The sequence below is a fragment of the Arachis hypogaea genome, chromosome 6 (assembly GCF_003086295.3).
Source record: "Arachis hypogaea cultivar Tifrunner chromosome 6, arahy.Tifrunner.gnm2.J5K5, whole genome shotgun sequence".
Lineage (NCBI taxonomy): Eukaryota > Viridiplantae > Streptophyta > Magnoliopsida > Fabales > Fabaceae > Arachis > Arachis hypogaea.
This window is the reverse complement of record NC_092041.1, coordinates 68,288,962-68,307,515: the sequence shown is the minus strand read 5'-3', so window position 1 is coordinate 68,307,515 and position 18,554 is coordinate 68,288,962. Positions and strand designations below refer to the sequence as shown.

At 27.0% G+C, this 18,554-nt stretch overlaps 2 protein-coding genes across 2 annotated transcripts; one reads left to right on the top strand and one right to left on the bottom strand.

Annotated features, from left to right (window-relative positions):
- The first annotated feature begins 3,326 nt into the window (after positions 1-3,326).
- LOC112696670 (large ribosomal subunit protein P2B) lies at positions 3,327-4,169 on the top strand. The gene is made up of 3 exons (XM_025749496.3): positions 3,327-3,547; positions 3,672-3,898; positions 3,977-4,169. Exons 1-3 carry the CDS (start codon positions 3,460-3,462, stop codon positions 4,001-4,003), a joined length of 342 nt encoding a protein of 113 aa, XP_025605281.1. The 5' UTR covers positions 3,327-3,459; the 3' UTR covers positions 4,004-4,169.
- A 1,269-nt stretch (positions 4,170-5,438) lies between these two features.
- Positions 5,439-17,404, bottom strand: LOC112696669 (monodehydroascorbate reductase). Its single transcript, XM_025749495.2, has 10 exons — positions 17,357-17,404; positions 17,154-17,225; positions 8,791-8,839; positions 7,598-7,678; positions 7,369-7,487; positions 7,038-7,257; positions 6,598-6,719; positions 6,366-6,491; positions 6,098-6,238; positions 5,439-6,001 (listed from the first exon to the last, which is right to left on the bottom strand). The coding sequence occupies exons 1-10, from the start codon at positions 17,402-17,404 to the stop codon at positions 5,678-5,680; spliced, it is 1,302 nt and encodes a 433-aa protein (XP_025605280.1). The 3' UTR covers positions 5,439-5,677.
- Positions 17,405-18,554: the final 1,150 nt, after the last annotated feature.

Genomic DNA, 18,554 nt, shown 5'->3' with positions numbered 1-18,554 from the left:
TCCTCTAACCACAACCTAGCTACCTAACATCATATATATCTATCTATCCTAACAAACAGAATTAATCAGCAATCTAACTAAAATTAACAACAGAATTAATAAAATAAAGTAAAGAAACAAAGCAGGAAACAGGGATGAGGCAGGGGACCTGGAATGTAGCAGAGACAGACTGGGAAATGAAAAGGGGAAGAAGAGCAGAAGTAGTGCCGCCCAGAGTTGGTGGTGGCCGGCTGAGCTCATGGCGGCGCAGAGAGCGGCGCGAGCGGCGGAACGATGCAGGGCAGAGAGATTCAGCTTCTCTCTGTGGCTGTTATGAGAGTTGAGGGGGTGCAGAAAATCATGAACAAATAACCTTAGCAAATCAAAAACCAAAATCAATTCATCATGAACAAATAACCTCAGAAAATCAAAAACCAAAATCATGAAGTAGCAAACAAATTCATCATGAACAAATAATCTCAGCAAATAAAAAAACAAAATCAAGCACAGAAAATCAAAATCAGAAGGCAGCAAATAAATCAAAATCGCAAACAAATAAATCATAAAAACAAGCACAAAAAATCAGAAAGAGGCGAGCTCATAAATCAAAATCAGAAGGCAGCAAATAAATCAAGAACAGAGTATTACCGGGGGCGAGTAACGGCGACAAAAGAGGACGCGATGTCGGCGACGACCAACGAGTAAGCGAGCTCGGCGATGACCAAGGAGGAGGCGAGCTCGGCGACGACGAAAGAGGAGGCGAGCTCGACGATGAAGCAGGACGCGGTGGTGGTTGCAGTGGTCAACGTCGTCGCTGCTTTGACTGCGGGATGCGGTGGCGATGGCGGTGGGCTGCTCGATTGGTGGTGGTGGGCTGGTGGCTATGCGACTGCGAAGAGGGCTGATGGCTGTGGGTGCTGAACTGCTTGGGTGATTTCTGGAGCTTGGGTGATTTCTGGAAACTGATTAAGATTTAGGGCTTCGTTTACGTTTAGGCATTTTCTTTCTTTTTTTTTTAAAGAGCCAAAACGACGCTGTTTAGCATTTGAACTTTCAAACCAAAAACCGCTAAAAAATCGGACGGTTCTTCCGGTTCATCGGTTAATCGCCGATTTGACCGGTTTTTACCGGTTTTTTGCCAGACGATTTTTGACCTTATCCGGACCGGCTAGGTGACCGGTTCCCAGTTAATCCGGTTGAACCGACCGGTCAGGTTCAATTTTCAAAACCATGCATATATCTGCATTCTACTTTTTGGGTTCTTAAGATTTTGTGGCTTATAAATCGGTATTATAACATACACCCATTCAATAAAACATCAAATCCTAACCATTCTAATGCCCAACCCCTTATAACTCCATAATTTTCAAGCAAACGCTGGTTTCGAGAAGGCACTATTACGTGACCTTCTCCCACTTCCATCCTAAAACTCTATCCTAGGAAAGGTAAGTCCAACATAAAATTTAAACAATTCATTATATTCAGAGATAGAAAACCAACCTAGAATATTACTGCACAGATAACAAAAAAGCAAACTCCAACCGATCTCAGAGAAAATAACATCATCCTAATAAAAAGAACAACTTATTAAATTCACAAGTTGAAACTAATTCAAAAACTAATTTGAAAGAATAAGTAAAACTTATTATTCCAATTAAGTAAAACTTAATTCTAATTTCACCAAACTAACAACATATATCACAAAAATAAGCGACATAAGTTTAATGCAATTGAAAGAAACTCATTCACTAAACTCAACTAAAATTTTTCAACAACTCAAGCACTCTTAATCTAACCGTACTTAACCTACCCTAAGATTATTTAATTTTTACTTACATTAAATTAATACAACAACTCCTAATCACACACTTTATTAAACAAATTTAATCATTGATTTAACAAAAATCCTAACAAAATGCTAAACTCACAAAATAATCTGAAAAAATAAAATAACCATACCAACAATAAATCTGATAATAGCGGCTGCAAGGTCTCTTTAACGTGGTGGTGACAGAGGCGACAATGATGACAACATGAACAGCAACTGTGGCGTTCTTAACAGCAGGGACAACAGCAGCAGAATCAATGACGATATGTAGCGGCGATTACAATGGGTGCTCCAAGTGGTGGTGATGATGACAACTTCAACGGCAAGGGAGAGAGAAGACGAGAAGGGAGAGAGAAAGAGAAGAGAGATAAAGTGTTCGCAAAAGTGAGGGAGAAAGAATTCTGCATTAATTTTACCCTAATTTTACTGTCGAATTTACTGGCGGATTAATTTGCCGGTAAATTACCAAAATGGCGTGTTTCACTAAACTGTGATACTGGCGGAATATACTGACGAAAACTCCGATGATAAAATTGGCGCGGGTGAATTACGTTTTCGTGCGAATAATTACCGTCGATTTTAACAACGAAAAATCTATGCCGACGGTAATTTTTTTTTTTGGCAACGAATTTCTCTTCTTTTCTATCAAAAAAACTGATGCTAAATCCGTCAGTACAGGTCGACGCTAAATCCAATGATATTCAGTATCATTGCTTTTCTTATCGTGATAATCCTTGTCCTCCATGTCAAGCATTGGCGCAAATCATCGAATTGGTTGTGCTACTCGTGATGTAGAATCATCATATTCATCTTTGCCCCACTTATCAAATTTAGATAGATTAGCACCCACCTTGATGCTCCCAACCCTAACATAAAGCACCATTACAATGTTGCAGCATAATTTTTTTATGATAATCGAACATCATTCGAACATATTCAGCAGATTAAAGTATAGAATTTCTAAAAGAAAAAGAGAACATTTGAGCCTTTGAGGCTTAATATGCAACCACATTACATAAAATCACTTATGTAGAACTCAAATTTTGTCCGGGTCAATTTCTTTTTTGCATAGTGCTCAATATGATATTACATGTATCTCTTTGAAAGTGTTAACGAGATAATAAGAGATATACTTTCATTTTTTGGAATATATTTCATTTGCAATAACAAAAATTTTCATCTCGTTTTTATTGATAACAAAATAAGTAAAAATGGATAAAAATGTAGTGATATTATATTTATTTTATTTATCTTAAAATTCCTTTTTATAAAGTTAATAATTTTTTTTTTGGACGGATAAAGTTAATAATTAAATTGAACAATAACCAAGTTACTTCCGAATTCCGACCACAAAAAACTGTTTTGGACATTGACCACAAAAAAAAAACTAAATGAACCATTATTGGTATTTTTTTTCCCGGCAAGAAACTTCGTAATGGGCTTAAGAGAGGCCCCCAGTGTATCCGATAGGGCCGAAGATACGGGTCGGTCACGGGTACTAAAACCCTAGAAGCTATTGTGCCGAAATGGAACCCTATTTATGAATTTGCAGTACTGCAAAAAAAAAAAGAAAACAAAAAACAAAAGAACACTTTCGCCAATTCACTAGTCAGATCCCACTGCAACTCGCGACACATTGTTCTGGAACGAAGATGAAGGTTATCGCCGCCTATCTCCTCGCTGTTCTCGGCGGCAACACTTCCCCTTCCGCCGGCGACATCAAGGACATCCTCGGCTGCGGTAGCGTGTTTTCCATTAATCCAATTCTTTTTTTCATATTATTTTCTTTATTTTTTTTTTGTTGATTTGTGGAATATTTTGATCGGTGATTTGAAGGTGAAATTTTTATTTTGAAATTGTTCAGTTGGAGCTGAAGCTGATGATGAAAGGATAACGCTTCTTTTGTCTGAAGTGAAAGGCAAAGACATAACAGAGGTCATTGCCGCCGGTAGGGAAAAGCTTGCTTCGGTGCCTGCCGGTGGTGGCGGTGCTGTGGCCGTTGCCGCTGCTCCTAGCGGAGGTGCTGCTGCTCCCTCAGCCTCCGAGTCAAAGAAAGAGGAGAAGGTTGAAGAGAAGGAAGAATCAGATGATGTAAGTCACTGCTATTACTACTACAATTACTATTACTATTATTATTATTGTAATCTGATTGTTTTGTTTGTGTTACAGGATATGGGATTCAGTCTCTTTGACTAAGTGGTTGGTTCTTCAACTTTTATTCCCGGGAAAGATTGCCAATCTAGAGCATCTTAGTTTTAGTTAATTGTTGTGATATATGTTGGAAGAATTTGGTTTGATATTTTTATCGACTTTATTGATGTTATGGAACTTCAATTTGGAAATCACAGAATGAGTTTATTTCTTGGTTTGCCTTTCTTCATTTTTAGCCTATGGGCATCTCTTTAATTCAGTTTGTTTTTAGAATAGGCAAGAATTAACAGGCTATTAGTTTGAATTAACAATCGAGATTATCTTTTTTGTGTTAATGTTGAAAGATTACTTGATAGTTGGTAAAATCATGTGCTGATAGATTTCTGATAATACCCAATGAAATCCCTGCTTAAGCTTCTTCCAAAATTTAATTCCATTCCACAAAATGCTAACCGTCACGACTACAGGAGGATTTGGTTTTGTAAGTCGAGCATATGTTTAGATCAGGATATTAAGAAACGGAAGCTTTGTATTTTTAAGATTTTAGGCCTTTTAAAAGTAGGATATATAGGAACATGATTTTAGAGATTTTATTAAAAAGCTCATTGCCAAATGTCGTGGCCGCATTGGATTGTAATTTATAGACCAATCAGAACTTTGCCAAGGTAATGCAAGAGCAAAATGATAATCCGAAATAGTCACAATTAGAAATTGAAATGCTGGATTACTGGATAGACATTTTCTCTGCGTCCTGCTGCACTATTGGTATTGGCTAAAGAGTGGTATTGGCTAAAGAGAAGTGAGAAAGTACGTTAGCAGGTGAAAGAAGCCTTCATGTGAAGTGGAAATCTCCTCATTCTTCTTAGTATGTGTGGTTTTGTTATTCAGATTCCATATATTCAAAGAGAAAGTGAGAATTGAAATGATAGTATTTTGATATTTTGAAATCAAATTTATTTAAAAATAGTTTTTCAAACTTTGAACCAAACATAAAAATATAATATTTCTAACTTAAAATTCCTAAAAATTATTTATAATTTTCCCAAACACACAATACAACATACTGATACGGGATATGATACAATACAACATACTGATATGGGATATGATACAATACAACACGTGAAATGTGAATTTGAAATTTTTATAAGATATGGGGATACGCATATATATAAATATAAAGTACTTTTTTAGATAAATTGTACTGATATTTTAGTATTTTATTGATATTAAAATATAAATTAATTTTTTAATTATTTTTAATATTTTTCTTAATTATATAAAGTATTTAAAATATTTTTTATTTTAATAATTAATAATATGTATTATTTCTAAATTTATTTCAAAAATACATGTTAAGAATAAGGATTGATACACACCAAAATGTGTCTTGACACGCGGACACAGTAAATCATTGTTAAACAGAGAATGAGAATAAATTGAATTTTCATAATTTGTTCTAGTTTATCACCAAATAGAATATAAGAACACAAAATGTTGTATCTCTCTTTTTTGTGTCTTTTCTTGTGTCTTGAATAAAGTTGAAGTGGAGTGCTACTTGATAGCTGTTATCCAAACCATCCAAGAACATAAACAGCAAAACAATTGGAAGATCATCATCAAACAAAAGAAGTCTTTTCTATTGTGAGGACATGCATATGTATGATATTTCTTCCTAAATTAATGATCTAACTTTATTTTTAGACCAGAAAATAATTATCATAATTTAGTAGCGAAGGAAACACCTTCCTGTGCCAGTTGATCCTGATTTTCTGCTGGAGGCTGGACTTTGGCAGCTTTGGCAATAGCCTTGTTCTCCTCTGGGGTTCCACCTTCCAAGAATACTCCAAAGACTTTGCCATCTTTAATCCAATATGTTCCAAACTTTGGCTTTGCTGATTTTGGATCTCTGTCTCCAAATACCACTGCCTCTCCAACATTGTCACCATAGAATTGCCATGACAGGTCAAATGCGCGAGAGTAGAAGTATGGAAGGTAGTCGTACTCCTCTATTGTTTCCCCATTCTCTTTTGCCTTGATGGCCTACATCAAGGAATCCATTATTACAAAATGAATTGTCCTGTTGATGCCACTATAGTGATACATTCAAGGCCAAGATTGACAGTTAAATGTGCTAACCTTTACAGCCTGCTCGGCTGATTTGCGAGCATGATCGACATGTTCAACTCTTCTCATATCACCATACATTTTCATAGGGAAAGTAGCCACGTCTCCAACAGCATAAACATCATCTACACTTGTTTTGAAGAAGGCATCAGTCTGTAACCATTAACAGTTTAACACAATTTCATCATGGTCTATTGTTGACAATAAAACATTGTTAGCACATTTTTGGAACAAGCAAAACTGCCATAAGCCTCTCTAGATTTGAATTTGACTTTCAAACCTTGATTCCACCTTTATCCTCTTCAACTTTCCCTTTAAACAAGTTTGTTAGAGGCTTTGCTCCGACGCCTACAACAACAATATCAGCTTCCAAAACTCTTCCATCTTTCAACTTTACTTCTTTTACCTGAATTGTATATGGAAATCATGCTAAGTTGGATTAGCAACTTCAAAGTTCAAATCATCCTTTTAGAAAAAAATTACAATAGGGCAGAGATCGCAGGCAACATTACCTCTCCATTGGAATTAGCAGTGAAACCAGCAGCAACAGTTCCTTTAATGATTGTCACCCCCTTATTTTTTGCATAGTATTCCTCATAGAAAGCAGCTATCTCGGAGGTAAAAAGTCTTGGCACTGCAACATCAATTATATTCTTACAGGTACAAATCAAGAGATGGAATAAGTTGGTGTACTCTTTCTTTTTAGAATCCTTTTAAAAGGTTTTTTAATAAGTCGAGGTACGACCTATAAAATCAGGATGATCAAGTTCTAGTGGATTTTACTATGTTATATTCTTTTTGTCTTAGCTCTTGGAGAATCCTCGATTTCTTTTTTAGATATTCAATACCTGTCCCATTCATTTGAATATTGAACTCTTATGCAGTTATTGAAATACAAAGAAACAACTAAATATCCACTCATTATTACCAACAAATATATATGTTTACTTACTACACCAAGGTTCAGGGTAGACCATTGTAACATCAATATTGTGTAGCCTCAAAATTGCACTAAGCTCTAGACCAATGTATCCTCCTCCAACAATCACAGCTTTCCCATTATTCTTTGCTTTGATTGCCTCGTACAATTTTTCAGCATCATCAATCTCCCTCAGGTAAAAGATATTTTTAGAATCAGCCCCTTCTACACCAAAATCAGTCAACTTTATAACCTTCAATTAAAAGGGGGAAAAAAAGTGTAAAGTATTAGCATGATGATAAAGGGTGTGAAATTTGGACAACAAAATTTCAACTTCTTTTCTGATATACACAATGATCCTTACTGCTGAGCCTGTTGCAATAATTAAAGTCTGGTACTCTATTGTTTCTCCATTAGCACTGCTCAAAGACTTTGCATCAAGGTCTGCTTTCACTATTTCTGTGCTAAGAATTAACTCTATCCCTGTAATCATTAGTTAAATTTGAATGATTATATAGTTGTTAACGGCAATATTGATTCCTAAAATGGTAAAATTGTTGTATATTAAGATCCTAGGTCTCAATTAAAATCACCTTGTTGTTGGTACCACTCAGGAGCCAATCTTTCTCCCCCACTTCCAACACATACATGGAATCCAGGAAGTCTAGCAGGTGCTGCAAAATGGAACAGTGCCATTATATACAAATTGATGAGGCAAACAAGGTATTTGAAAAATAAAAATAGTTTTCTTTAAAATTAATCTTAAAAATGATTAGGAAAAATTGCAAAACGGACTTTTTAAGTCACCCAATGGAAGAGTGATCAACCATCTTGTACCATTTTTTTGGTTTTTTGGGCAGCAAGACTATTAGACTACCTTGACAAGGAAGTTTATAAGAAAAGGAATTTAGGAAAAGGAAAAAGGGAATGGCTGGGTTTATTTTAATTAACCTCAATTCCCACCCTAATATTTTACTGAGTTTGTTTTAAAAACTCGAACTTGGTCTTAAACTAATATGAAATGAATTGGATTAAACCGAGTCAATATATAATTAATATATACTGTAAATTTTTTTATAGTAAATTAATAAACTCTTCTATTTAAATATTAAATCTAATAAATATTAAGTATAATATTTATACTAAAATAAATTATTTTAAAATAAAAATAATTCTAAATAATATAAAAAATATTAAGGCTAGAATATATTTTTTATCCCTAGGTAAAAATTTTATATTTTATTTTGTTTCAATTTTGTCCCAAAAGATTTCGATTTGTATCAAATATATTCTTGATAGCTAAATTTTTTAAAAATTAGACTAATCCAATAATAATGCATGAAAATTATGCTTGATTTGTTTATTTTAAAGAATGTTCTTATGAAATTGTTATTGAATTGGTCCTAACTTTTTTTAAAAATTAGCGTCTAAGAATATATTTGATGTAAATAAAATTTTTTTAGGCAAAATTAAAATAAAATAAACTTAGAGATATTGTTAAAATTTTTGTTAAACTTCAGAAAAAAATTATACTTTATTCAAATATTAATTGAATAATAAGAATATAAAATTTTATTGTTAATTTTATTGTAAAATAAATATTTTATTAGTTAAGCATAACTTCGAATGGAATCGAATCTACCTACTTTGACCTAAATTCATTCGAAAATTTTTATCAAATAAAAATAATACATCCGGACCTAAATTCAAATAAATTCGGGCCAGACCTTATCTTGAAGAGTGAAGACCCTTAATACTACAAACAGCAATATATAGAAACTCACACTCTGGAATAAGAAAACCTTTGCGAGAGCTGGGCGTTCATAAGGTGCCACCTTAAAAAAAAGATACAAACAGTTTAATTATTTGCTCAATAATTTATTTTGTCACAAACTATCAAAACATAAACATTTGATTGGATGACTTTATGTAGTAATTATGGCAATTGTTTCGATAATTTTCTGAAATAAAAATACAATATATATACCAAAATCAGTTACTAGCATTTAATATAAATACATATAATATATATTTTAATATGTATTTCATATAAATGACAAATTTAATAATTTATTTTTGTTAACATGTAATATAGTTATTTTCAAAATTAGAGAATAAATTATTATCTTTCATGTATTATTTTATAAAAGGTCTGTTTTTTATATTTTTAACACCTGAAATTATTACACTTTTAATTAATCGAACACATTGTTAAAGGTTGAATAAAAATAAGTTTTTAAAATACACATTAAACGTATTCTAGGGTTAGAATTGTAGTTTTGAAAATTGTAATAGTATCGGTCATGCTTTTGCTTCATATACTGATATAATTAAGATGGCAAAAAATAAAAAAATAAAAAATAAAAAGTAAAAGTGGGTATCCGCATAAATTACCTGTAAGGCTGTAACGGGAGGCTTATCAGGGATTCACAAAATTTTCACAGTAGTGATATCCATCGTAGTGAATAAATGAGAAGCGAGACGAAGTAAAGGTACCCATCTTATGGGAACTTATTAAATTTCCGTGAACAATAAATTTGCTAAAATGTTCTTTCTTATGTATATTGGTAACTCGTTTTTTTTTTCTTTTAATTTGTACGTTGGACATTTACTGTGTATGTGAATTATGTTAAATTTATGTTTGTATTGTGTTTTAATATATTAAATATAGATTAATTATAATGAATTATATTATAGTTTTGTATTAATTTTATTTTTTTTTAAAAGATTAATATCTATATATATCTATAGATATATATTTTTTTAATAAAAAAAAAACATAACAAAAATAAGACAGACTGACAGAGACCGGGATCATTTTTTCTATAAGGGGATGGGAGACAGAGAAAGGGTACCTACCGTATGGCACATATTACTTGAATTTTTTAGGAGTATTTTTTTTTAATGTAGTCTAGAATTACAGAAACAATTTCAAATTTTATAGTCCTAAGAGGATAAAAACAATATGATAATTTAATTATCTAGAATTTAGTTCAAACATAATATTCTATTTTCACATAAAATTTATAAGGATATTTATTTTATATATTAAATATGAGTATAATTAGACTTATTATATAATATATGAGAAATGATGTCCATAATTTTTAAAAGATTAAAATATTATTTTTGTCTTTAATATTTAAAATAAAGTTTAAAGTTGTCTCTAACATTTAAATTGTCTTGTTTAAGTCTATAATATTTTAAAATTATCTTAATGTTGTCCTGCTATTAAGATTTGTTAACAGAATTGACAGCAAGACAAAATTGAGACGATTTTGAAACGTTAGAAATTTAAATAGGACAAAAATATTAGGAACAAAAATAATACATTACTCTTAGAAAAATTACCAAACTAAGTAAAATAAAAATAAATTTTAACGAAATAAATTGCATTACGAATTTAATATTTTTACTCATCATAGAATACTTCTAGAAAGATTAATAGATAAACTTTCGGAAAAAAGGAAAAAAATGAGTATGATACATATATAATAAAGTATAAATTATATCTTTTTGTTTTTAATATATCGAATTTTTTTAATGTTTAATTTAAATAAAATTTATTTTTAACATAGAAATAAATTTTAATTTTATCCTTTAATAATATCATTTTTTTACAATAGATAGTTATTCAATTATTTTTTAACCACATCTAAGTATTATACTTAATCATATTACTTTCATCATAAATAAATTTATTTGTTTAAACTTTATTCTTAAAGATTTTTACTCATAATGAAATCTTTTGTAAAATGATTAGTAAATAAATTTGTAAAAAAAAAACATGGTACATATACAATAAAGTATAAATTATACATTTTATAACTAATGTATTGAAATTCTAATCTTTAATGCTTGATTTAGTTAAAGTTTATTTTTAATTTTAAAATAAATTTTAATTTTATCTTTCAATAATATTAATTTTTATCAAAAATAATTATTCAATTATTGTTTTAATTGCATCTAAATGAATTACTCTTAGTCATATTACTTTCATTCTAAATAAATTTATTTTTTAATTTTTCTCTTAATCACATTATTTTTATTTTAAGTAAATTTTTTTTATTATGAACAAAATTAAAAATAAATTAATAATTTTCTGTCAAAAAAAATTAAAATTATTGTAGAAAAATTAAAATTTGTTAAAAAAGTTAAAAATAAAGTTTAATTAAATTAAACATTAAAGAAGTTCGATATATTAGATACAAAAAGATATAATTTATACTTATGTACATGCTCTTTTTTTTTTTCGAAAGTTTATATACTAGTCATTTTATAAGTACGAGTAAAAATTTTGAATTCATAATACAATTCATTCTATTAAAATTCAGGTAAAAACTCACATGTAGTTGTTTTCATGTGAAGTTGATAGCCAAAAACTATGAAATAATTTGACAGATTTGACTAAATTATCATCTAACGATTATCAACTATCAATTTTACATGAATACAAATACACGTGAGTTTTTACTTAAAATTCATTATCATTTTACTTGATTCGGTAATTCTTATAAAAGTAATGTATGGTTTTTGTTTCTAATATTTTCGTCTTATTTAAGTCTTTAATATTTTAAAATTATCTCAATTCTGTTAACAGATTGCTAACGATAAAATAACATTGGGATAATTTTGAAATATTAGAGATTTAAATAAAACAATTTGAACGTTAAGAATAATTTTAAGACTTACTCCAAACGTTAGAGACAAAAATAATACTTTACTCTTTTTAGAAAATAGATGAGTAACTGCCAATAATCTTTATAGTAATACAGTTTTTTTCTAACATGGCGCTCATCTTTATAATAATATAAATAGGGAGTTTTTTGCTAACATGGCACTCATACATTGAATTTTTGAATTTATTTACTTAGGTGTCGTCATTAGAAATTTTTAAATTTTTTATTTATGAATTATAAATTATTATTTACTTACGTTGTTATTTTTAAATTTTTAAATACACTTTCTTAGGTTGTTAGGTATTTAGTTTTTAATATTGTTAAACTAATTATTTATTTAGGTGTTGTCACTAGAAATTTTTAAAATTATAAATTATTATTTTCTTAGGTTGTTCACTAGAAAACTTTAAAATTTTATTTATAAATTATAAAGTATTATTTGCTTAGGATTGTTACTTTTTAATTTTAAGTTATTTGCTTAGATTCTTATTTTTTAAATTTTAAGTTATTTGCTTAGGTTGTTACTTTATAAATTTTAAGTTATTTATTTAGGTCGTTACTTTTTAAATTTTGAATTATTTGTAGATTACTCTTTTAAATTATAAATTATTATTTGCTTAGGTTATTATTTTTTAATTTTAAGTTATTTGCTTAAGTTGTTTTACTTAAGTGGTTATTTTTTAAAATTTTAGGGTAAAGTACTAAATTGGTTTCCTAAATTTAAGGCTAATCCTATTTTGGTCCTTAAAATTTAAAGTGTCCTATTTGAATTCCAAAATTTCATTTAACTTCAATATACTCATGTCGTGAGGTCAATATTAAATAATTGTCATAGGTTGTTACGTTTTGAATTTCAAAATACACTTTCTTAAATTTATATTATTGATATTTCAATTGTGTTTATTTACCTCATTTTAATTGTTTTTTGATTTTTTTTTATGAATTCTAAAGAGAAAAAATACATGCCTCAATTAAAAAGGCTCTTGTGTCTCGATTCATGAATTTGCTAAGAGAAAGAATGACATATCAAATCATATATTTTGGTGTTGGGCGCAATGTGGGTAATTTCAAGACTACATATCATAAATATGTGGTGAATTTAAACCAGCGTACCGATGTGCATAGACTTTTAAAATCGTGAAGTATTTCATAATATATATTTAGCTTTTTGAGTTTTGACACTCTCAATACTTCTAGATTCAATTATACCTATTTGATTGATAAGTTTATTGTTTTAAAAAAAAAGTAAATTCATTGATCAATTTATTTATTTGATCGATTTTTTTCTTAGCAAAATTATTAACAACAATTTTTTTTATTTTAATCTATTTTAAATATTATTTGATATCTTATTGGAATTAGAGGGGAGAAAACTTTTAAAAAAGATCACGAATCTATTAAATATAATGTTATTGAATTAAAAGTAGATGATAGATAATCCATTCTTTTTGAATTTTTTAGCTATAAATTTAAACCTTTTATTTTTCATAAACATAAAAATAAAAATATAAAATATAATATTTTATGCCCTTTTAAATCCTAACAATATTTTACTCTTTCTCTTTTTATTTGGTTGTCGTTAATGTTTTGAAAATTGTAACCATTTTTTAATAAAATTACTATTTTGTGTGCTTAAAAGATTTTAATTTGTTAAAAATAATTATTTTCAGTAAATCAGTTTGTTTTTAGTGAATAAATTTGTTTCTCAATTAGTCTTTAAAAAATTAATTAACTTGACATTGATTGTGATTGATCTTCATAAAATTAAAATAATAAATTAATTATTAATTTTTAAATCGTAACTATTTTTTGAATAAAAAAGTCTTTATAAATTATATTTAAAATCTTATGGAATCGTTAAATTTTAAAGTTTAAAATATAAAATATATACGGTTAGTACAATTTTATAGGATCGTTAATATTTTAAATTTTAAAATATAAAATACGTATATAATTTGGTACAATTTTATTGGTTGTTAATTTTAAGTTGTAATTAGTTTTTTTAATTGTATTTTTAAGTCTTATGTATCTACTTTGTATATTTGCATTTAACATAGAAAAATAATAGTGTGTGTATTTTTTGACAATTATACACAAAAATTAAATATTTTTTTTTGGATTTTGACAACAAGAATGGAGTTATTGTTGTTCTGCAATTTGTTAGAGTGAAGTTATTTAACAGTAATATTTATCTACAATTTTTTAAAAATATATATTTTTTTTGTGAATTTTTACTCTTTGTGTAATAAATTAAAATTTTTATTGTCGTTATGCAATTTTACAAAATTTCATGGATGACACAAAATATTCTTCAATCTTAAAGATAAAAATATCATTCAATTTAAAAGTATATATATTCTTTAGCTTAAGACTATTTGTTTATTATCTAATATAAGTTTTCTTTATTTATTTAACTTTGTAAGATCTGAAGGACTTAGAGGTAATATCGGCAGAATTTTAAATAAAGCTGCATTCTTTAAAATTTATCAAGACAAAATTATTCAATAATTAAAAGAATTAAATACACTAATTTTCTTAGCTGAAAAAAGTTTGAAAAAAAATTCAATTCATTATACATAGATTATTTTTGTTTATTCATTTTAATTATTTTAATTTATTTTTTAGATTTAAAAACTCACCAAATTAGGAGATTTGTTTGTTTTTTATATTCTTATCGAACTTAAGTTTGTTTTTAAATTCAAATTATACTTCAATTTTATTTTTACTATTATATCATACTTTATCTTCTCATGTCTTGATTCTTTTTATCCGTATCTTAAACCAATAATTTTTTTAGAATATTGTTTGTGTTATCTTGACTATTATAAGTCATATTATGGATACTTCAGACTAATGATACGATCAATGTGAATACAATAAGTCTACATATGTTCTTACAAAACATTTTAAATATTCAAGTTGTGGTAGTGTTTTTTTATCCATAACTTCAAGATTTTTTTATTTTTTTAAATAAACTCTAATAACAGTGGATTACACATTGAATAAGTCTATACTTAATTTTTCTTTTATGTTAATATTTTTTTAAGCAGGTACTGAATCAAATTTGATGTTATTGATGACTATGATTGTGGATGTTTTGTAGTCTTTGATAAGAAGGCAAAATAAATATTAAAAAAGAGTTGTGTAAAGATACTTGATCCACTTTTATTGATAAGTTTTAACCAGTATATATTTATTTCTAGAAACATTAACGGAGGTATTTTTAATGACAATTTTTATATTTTTTATTATTAATATATTAAATAATACCCTATAGAAAGGAGATCTATCACATACACCTACACTTTTACTCAACCTAATTGATAAGATATTTTTTTTTTATTGTTGAAGTTCAAATTTCTGATAATCCACATTTTTTACCTTCTTATAAAATTAGGAAGATGTCTAATAGGGGTGATCATGGGTATTGGATACCCGATTATTCATCTGAATTCGAATCGAACCAATTAAATTAGTTCCGAAACAAATGGAAAATCGAGTTTAACTCGAACCAAATCAATGGCCCTCTCTAGTAATTGGTCCGAGTAACGGTTCTCTAGTAATTGGTCCGAGTAACGGTTCTTGGGGTGCAGAACCGAACCAACCCGTGGAACTGACCATATGTTAATTAAATAAAAAAAATTTAAATATATATATATATACCTTTTAATATGTTTGGATTTTAATGTGTTTAGTTTTTAATATGTTTGGTGTTTAACATATTTAGATTATTTCTATTGATTTTATATGTTTATTGTATTTACAGAATTTTTAAGATAAAAATTTCATTTTTTAATGAATTTTTGTTTTATTGGATAGCCAATTATTCAAACCGAACCAATCTATTCTTAATCGGTTTGGTTTGATTCAGGTACATACACAAAAAAATATAAATTCGAAAAAAACCGAACTAATTATAATTCAATTGGTTCAATTCTAATTTCACTTCAAACTCGAACCAACCCGACCTGTAATCACCCTTAATGTCTGGCGTTGTGGACCTCATAACTAAATTCAAAGAGGCTCACTCTATTCAAATTATAGGTGTAGTTATAATTGTAATTTCTATTCAAAATTAATTAGTTTTTTTATTCTTTAGTCATTGGTAATATCTAATTTTTATAAAATAATTAATAAATTAATTATAATTTTAGGATGTTGGCTATATCGGTAATTTGTTTTCAACCTCAAAGACATCTTTAGTCATCGAAGGAGAAGAAATAAAAGATGCAAAGTTAGTTATTCAAAAATTTTTTTTTTCTTAAAATTAAAGTCTAATTTTATTCAAAAAATATTATTGAATTAGAATAAAATGTAAGAAGGATGTCTTTAATTTAACATAGAGTTTTATACAGAATTTATTGCTTGAATTTTTCAATAAAGTTGCGGACAATGGTGAATTTGAGGTGTTGAAAGATGCTATTACGCCAATTAAACGATTATCTTCGGAGTTCGAAGCTTCGGAAGCAGAAAGAGATACCTCAACTTATACGATAATCAAGATATAGAATAAAAATTGAGAATTTGAAGACACATATTTTAGAATTTTTTTTAGAGTCTATCTAATAGAATAATACCAAATACATCTATTTGTTTGGGTAGGAATATTATTTTTTTTTGAGTTGTTATTTTTTTTATGTTTGGAATTTATTTATTTTTTTAACAATATAAATTAGTTATTTAATTATTATTTATGATTTTATTTTTTAATTTATACTGTAGATATTTTATTAATTTCTAATTTATTATTTGATGACATAAAATTTTAAATTTTTAATATGAACTATTTTTTATACAATTAAATTGGTTGTTAATTTTTAATGTATATTTATTTTTAAAAAAATATAATTCTAATTTCTAATTGCTAATTAAAGCATTGTGTTTAAAATTTTAAATTTAGAATACAATTTTATTTGAATTCTTAAGTAAGCATATGCATCTAAAAATATTTTAAAAAACTTTACATAATTTAAAAGTAAATATTCTAACTACAAAAGTTTATATTAAAAATTGATGGAATTACATATTTTGTTAAAATATAAGATTATTTATTTTTTTTCGTTATATACGTTCTTATTTTTTTAAGTTTTTTTTCCATGATTCAAATAACGTATATAACTGAAAAAATAAATAATCTTATATTTATAATAACAACGATAGTACTATAAAATATGTAATTCTATTCAATTTAATATAATCTTATAAAATTTTTTCAGTTCTATTCAATTAGTGTTATATAATTCTATTCCACTCAATTTATTTTTTCGGTATATTTATTATATAATAACAATAATAGTATTATATTAAATTCAAAAAGTTTTTTATTATAAAATATTATTTTTGATTTATCATATTAAATTAAAATATAAATCCGTAAATCACACGAATTTAATACTAGTAATAACACAAATCTAACATAAGAATTTTGTAACATAAAATTTCTCGATCGTAAAATATTAATAAAGCGTACCGCTTCTTTAGAAATGATGGCCAACTCTCCGGACTTAAGTCCCTGTTTGAAAAACTCCCTCGCTGCGTAACCCTGTTGTCTTGTGAACAGACGTTAAGTGCTTTGTTAAAGAATACGTTAAACGACTAATAAAACACGAACATCATATCTAAGTATGAAGAGACATTAATTAATTAATTGATCAAGGGAGGGAGAGAACTAACAGCGGCAACTCCTCCTCCAAGGATGATATACTTGAAGCTTTTTGCCATTTTGTTGTGAGATCAGAGAACAGAGATAGATGATAGTGTTTGTAAGTACCAATTAGAAGAGTTTATTATTAATATGAAGCAATGTATAATGTTGAATATAATTATTTAAAGAACTGGGATGCATTTTATTAGCTTCATTGACTCAGCATTCTCTTACTTTTTTAGTTTTCGTTTTATTTAAAGAAAAATTTGCTTCTCTCTCTTGTTGTAAGATGTTAAAATGATACTTCTTTTTCTTATATTTATAAAATGTATATTTTTTTCTTTTATAACTTTTAAAAAAGTTTCTTTTTAATTCATTTTAAATTTTTTGTGTCAACTAATGTTAATTTTATCCATTTTTCAAAAAAAAAAATTACTTTTTACAAAAATATCCTTTAGCAAAAATTTTATTCTTTTGTCATTAAATTTTCTTACCAAAATACCTTTTAATAAATTATTTTTCATTAATTAAATTATATTTTTACCAAAATATTTTTTAAAAATTTAATAATTAAATTATTTTTTTCTAAGAGACCCTTTAATAATTTTTTAATTATTAAATTAGAATTTTACCAAAATTTTTGTTAACAATTTTTTATATTTTACTATTAATTTTTCAATATCAATGTATATTATTTAAACATTAAATAAAAAATCTTATCATTGTTAATATGTATAACAATTAATATATATTGATATTGAAAAATAATCTTATTAAGATTTTTTAATATTAAAATAATATATATTGATATCGAAAAATTAATAGTAAAATATAAAAAAATTGTTAACAAAAATTTTGGTAAAATCATAATTTAATAATTAAAAAATTATTGAATGGTATCTTAGAAAAAATAATTTAATTATTAAATTTTTCTTAAAATATTTTGGTAAAAATATAATTTAATCAATAAAAAAATTAATTTATTAAAAAGTATTTTGGTAAGCAAAATTTAATGAAAAAATAAAATTTTTGTCAAAGGATATTTTTGTAAAAAATAATATATTTTTTTAAAAAATGGATAAAATTAACATTAGTTAACACAAAAAATTTAAAATAGATTAAAGAAAAGGTTTTTTAAAAATTATAAAGGAGAAAAGTATACAAAAAGAAAGAAAAGTGTCATTTTAGCATCTCACAGAGAAAAAGAGTGAAATTTTCTCTTTTATT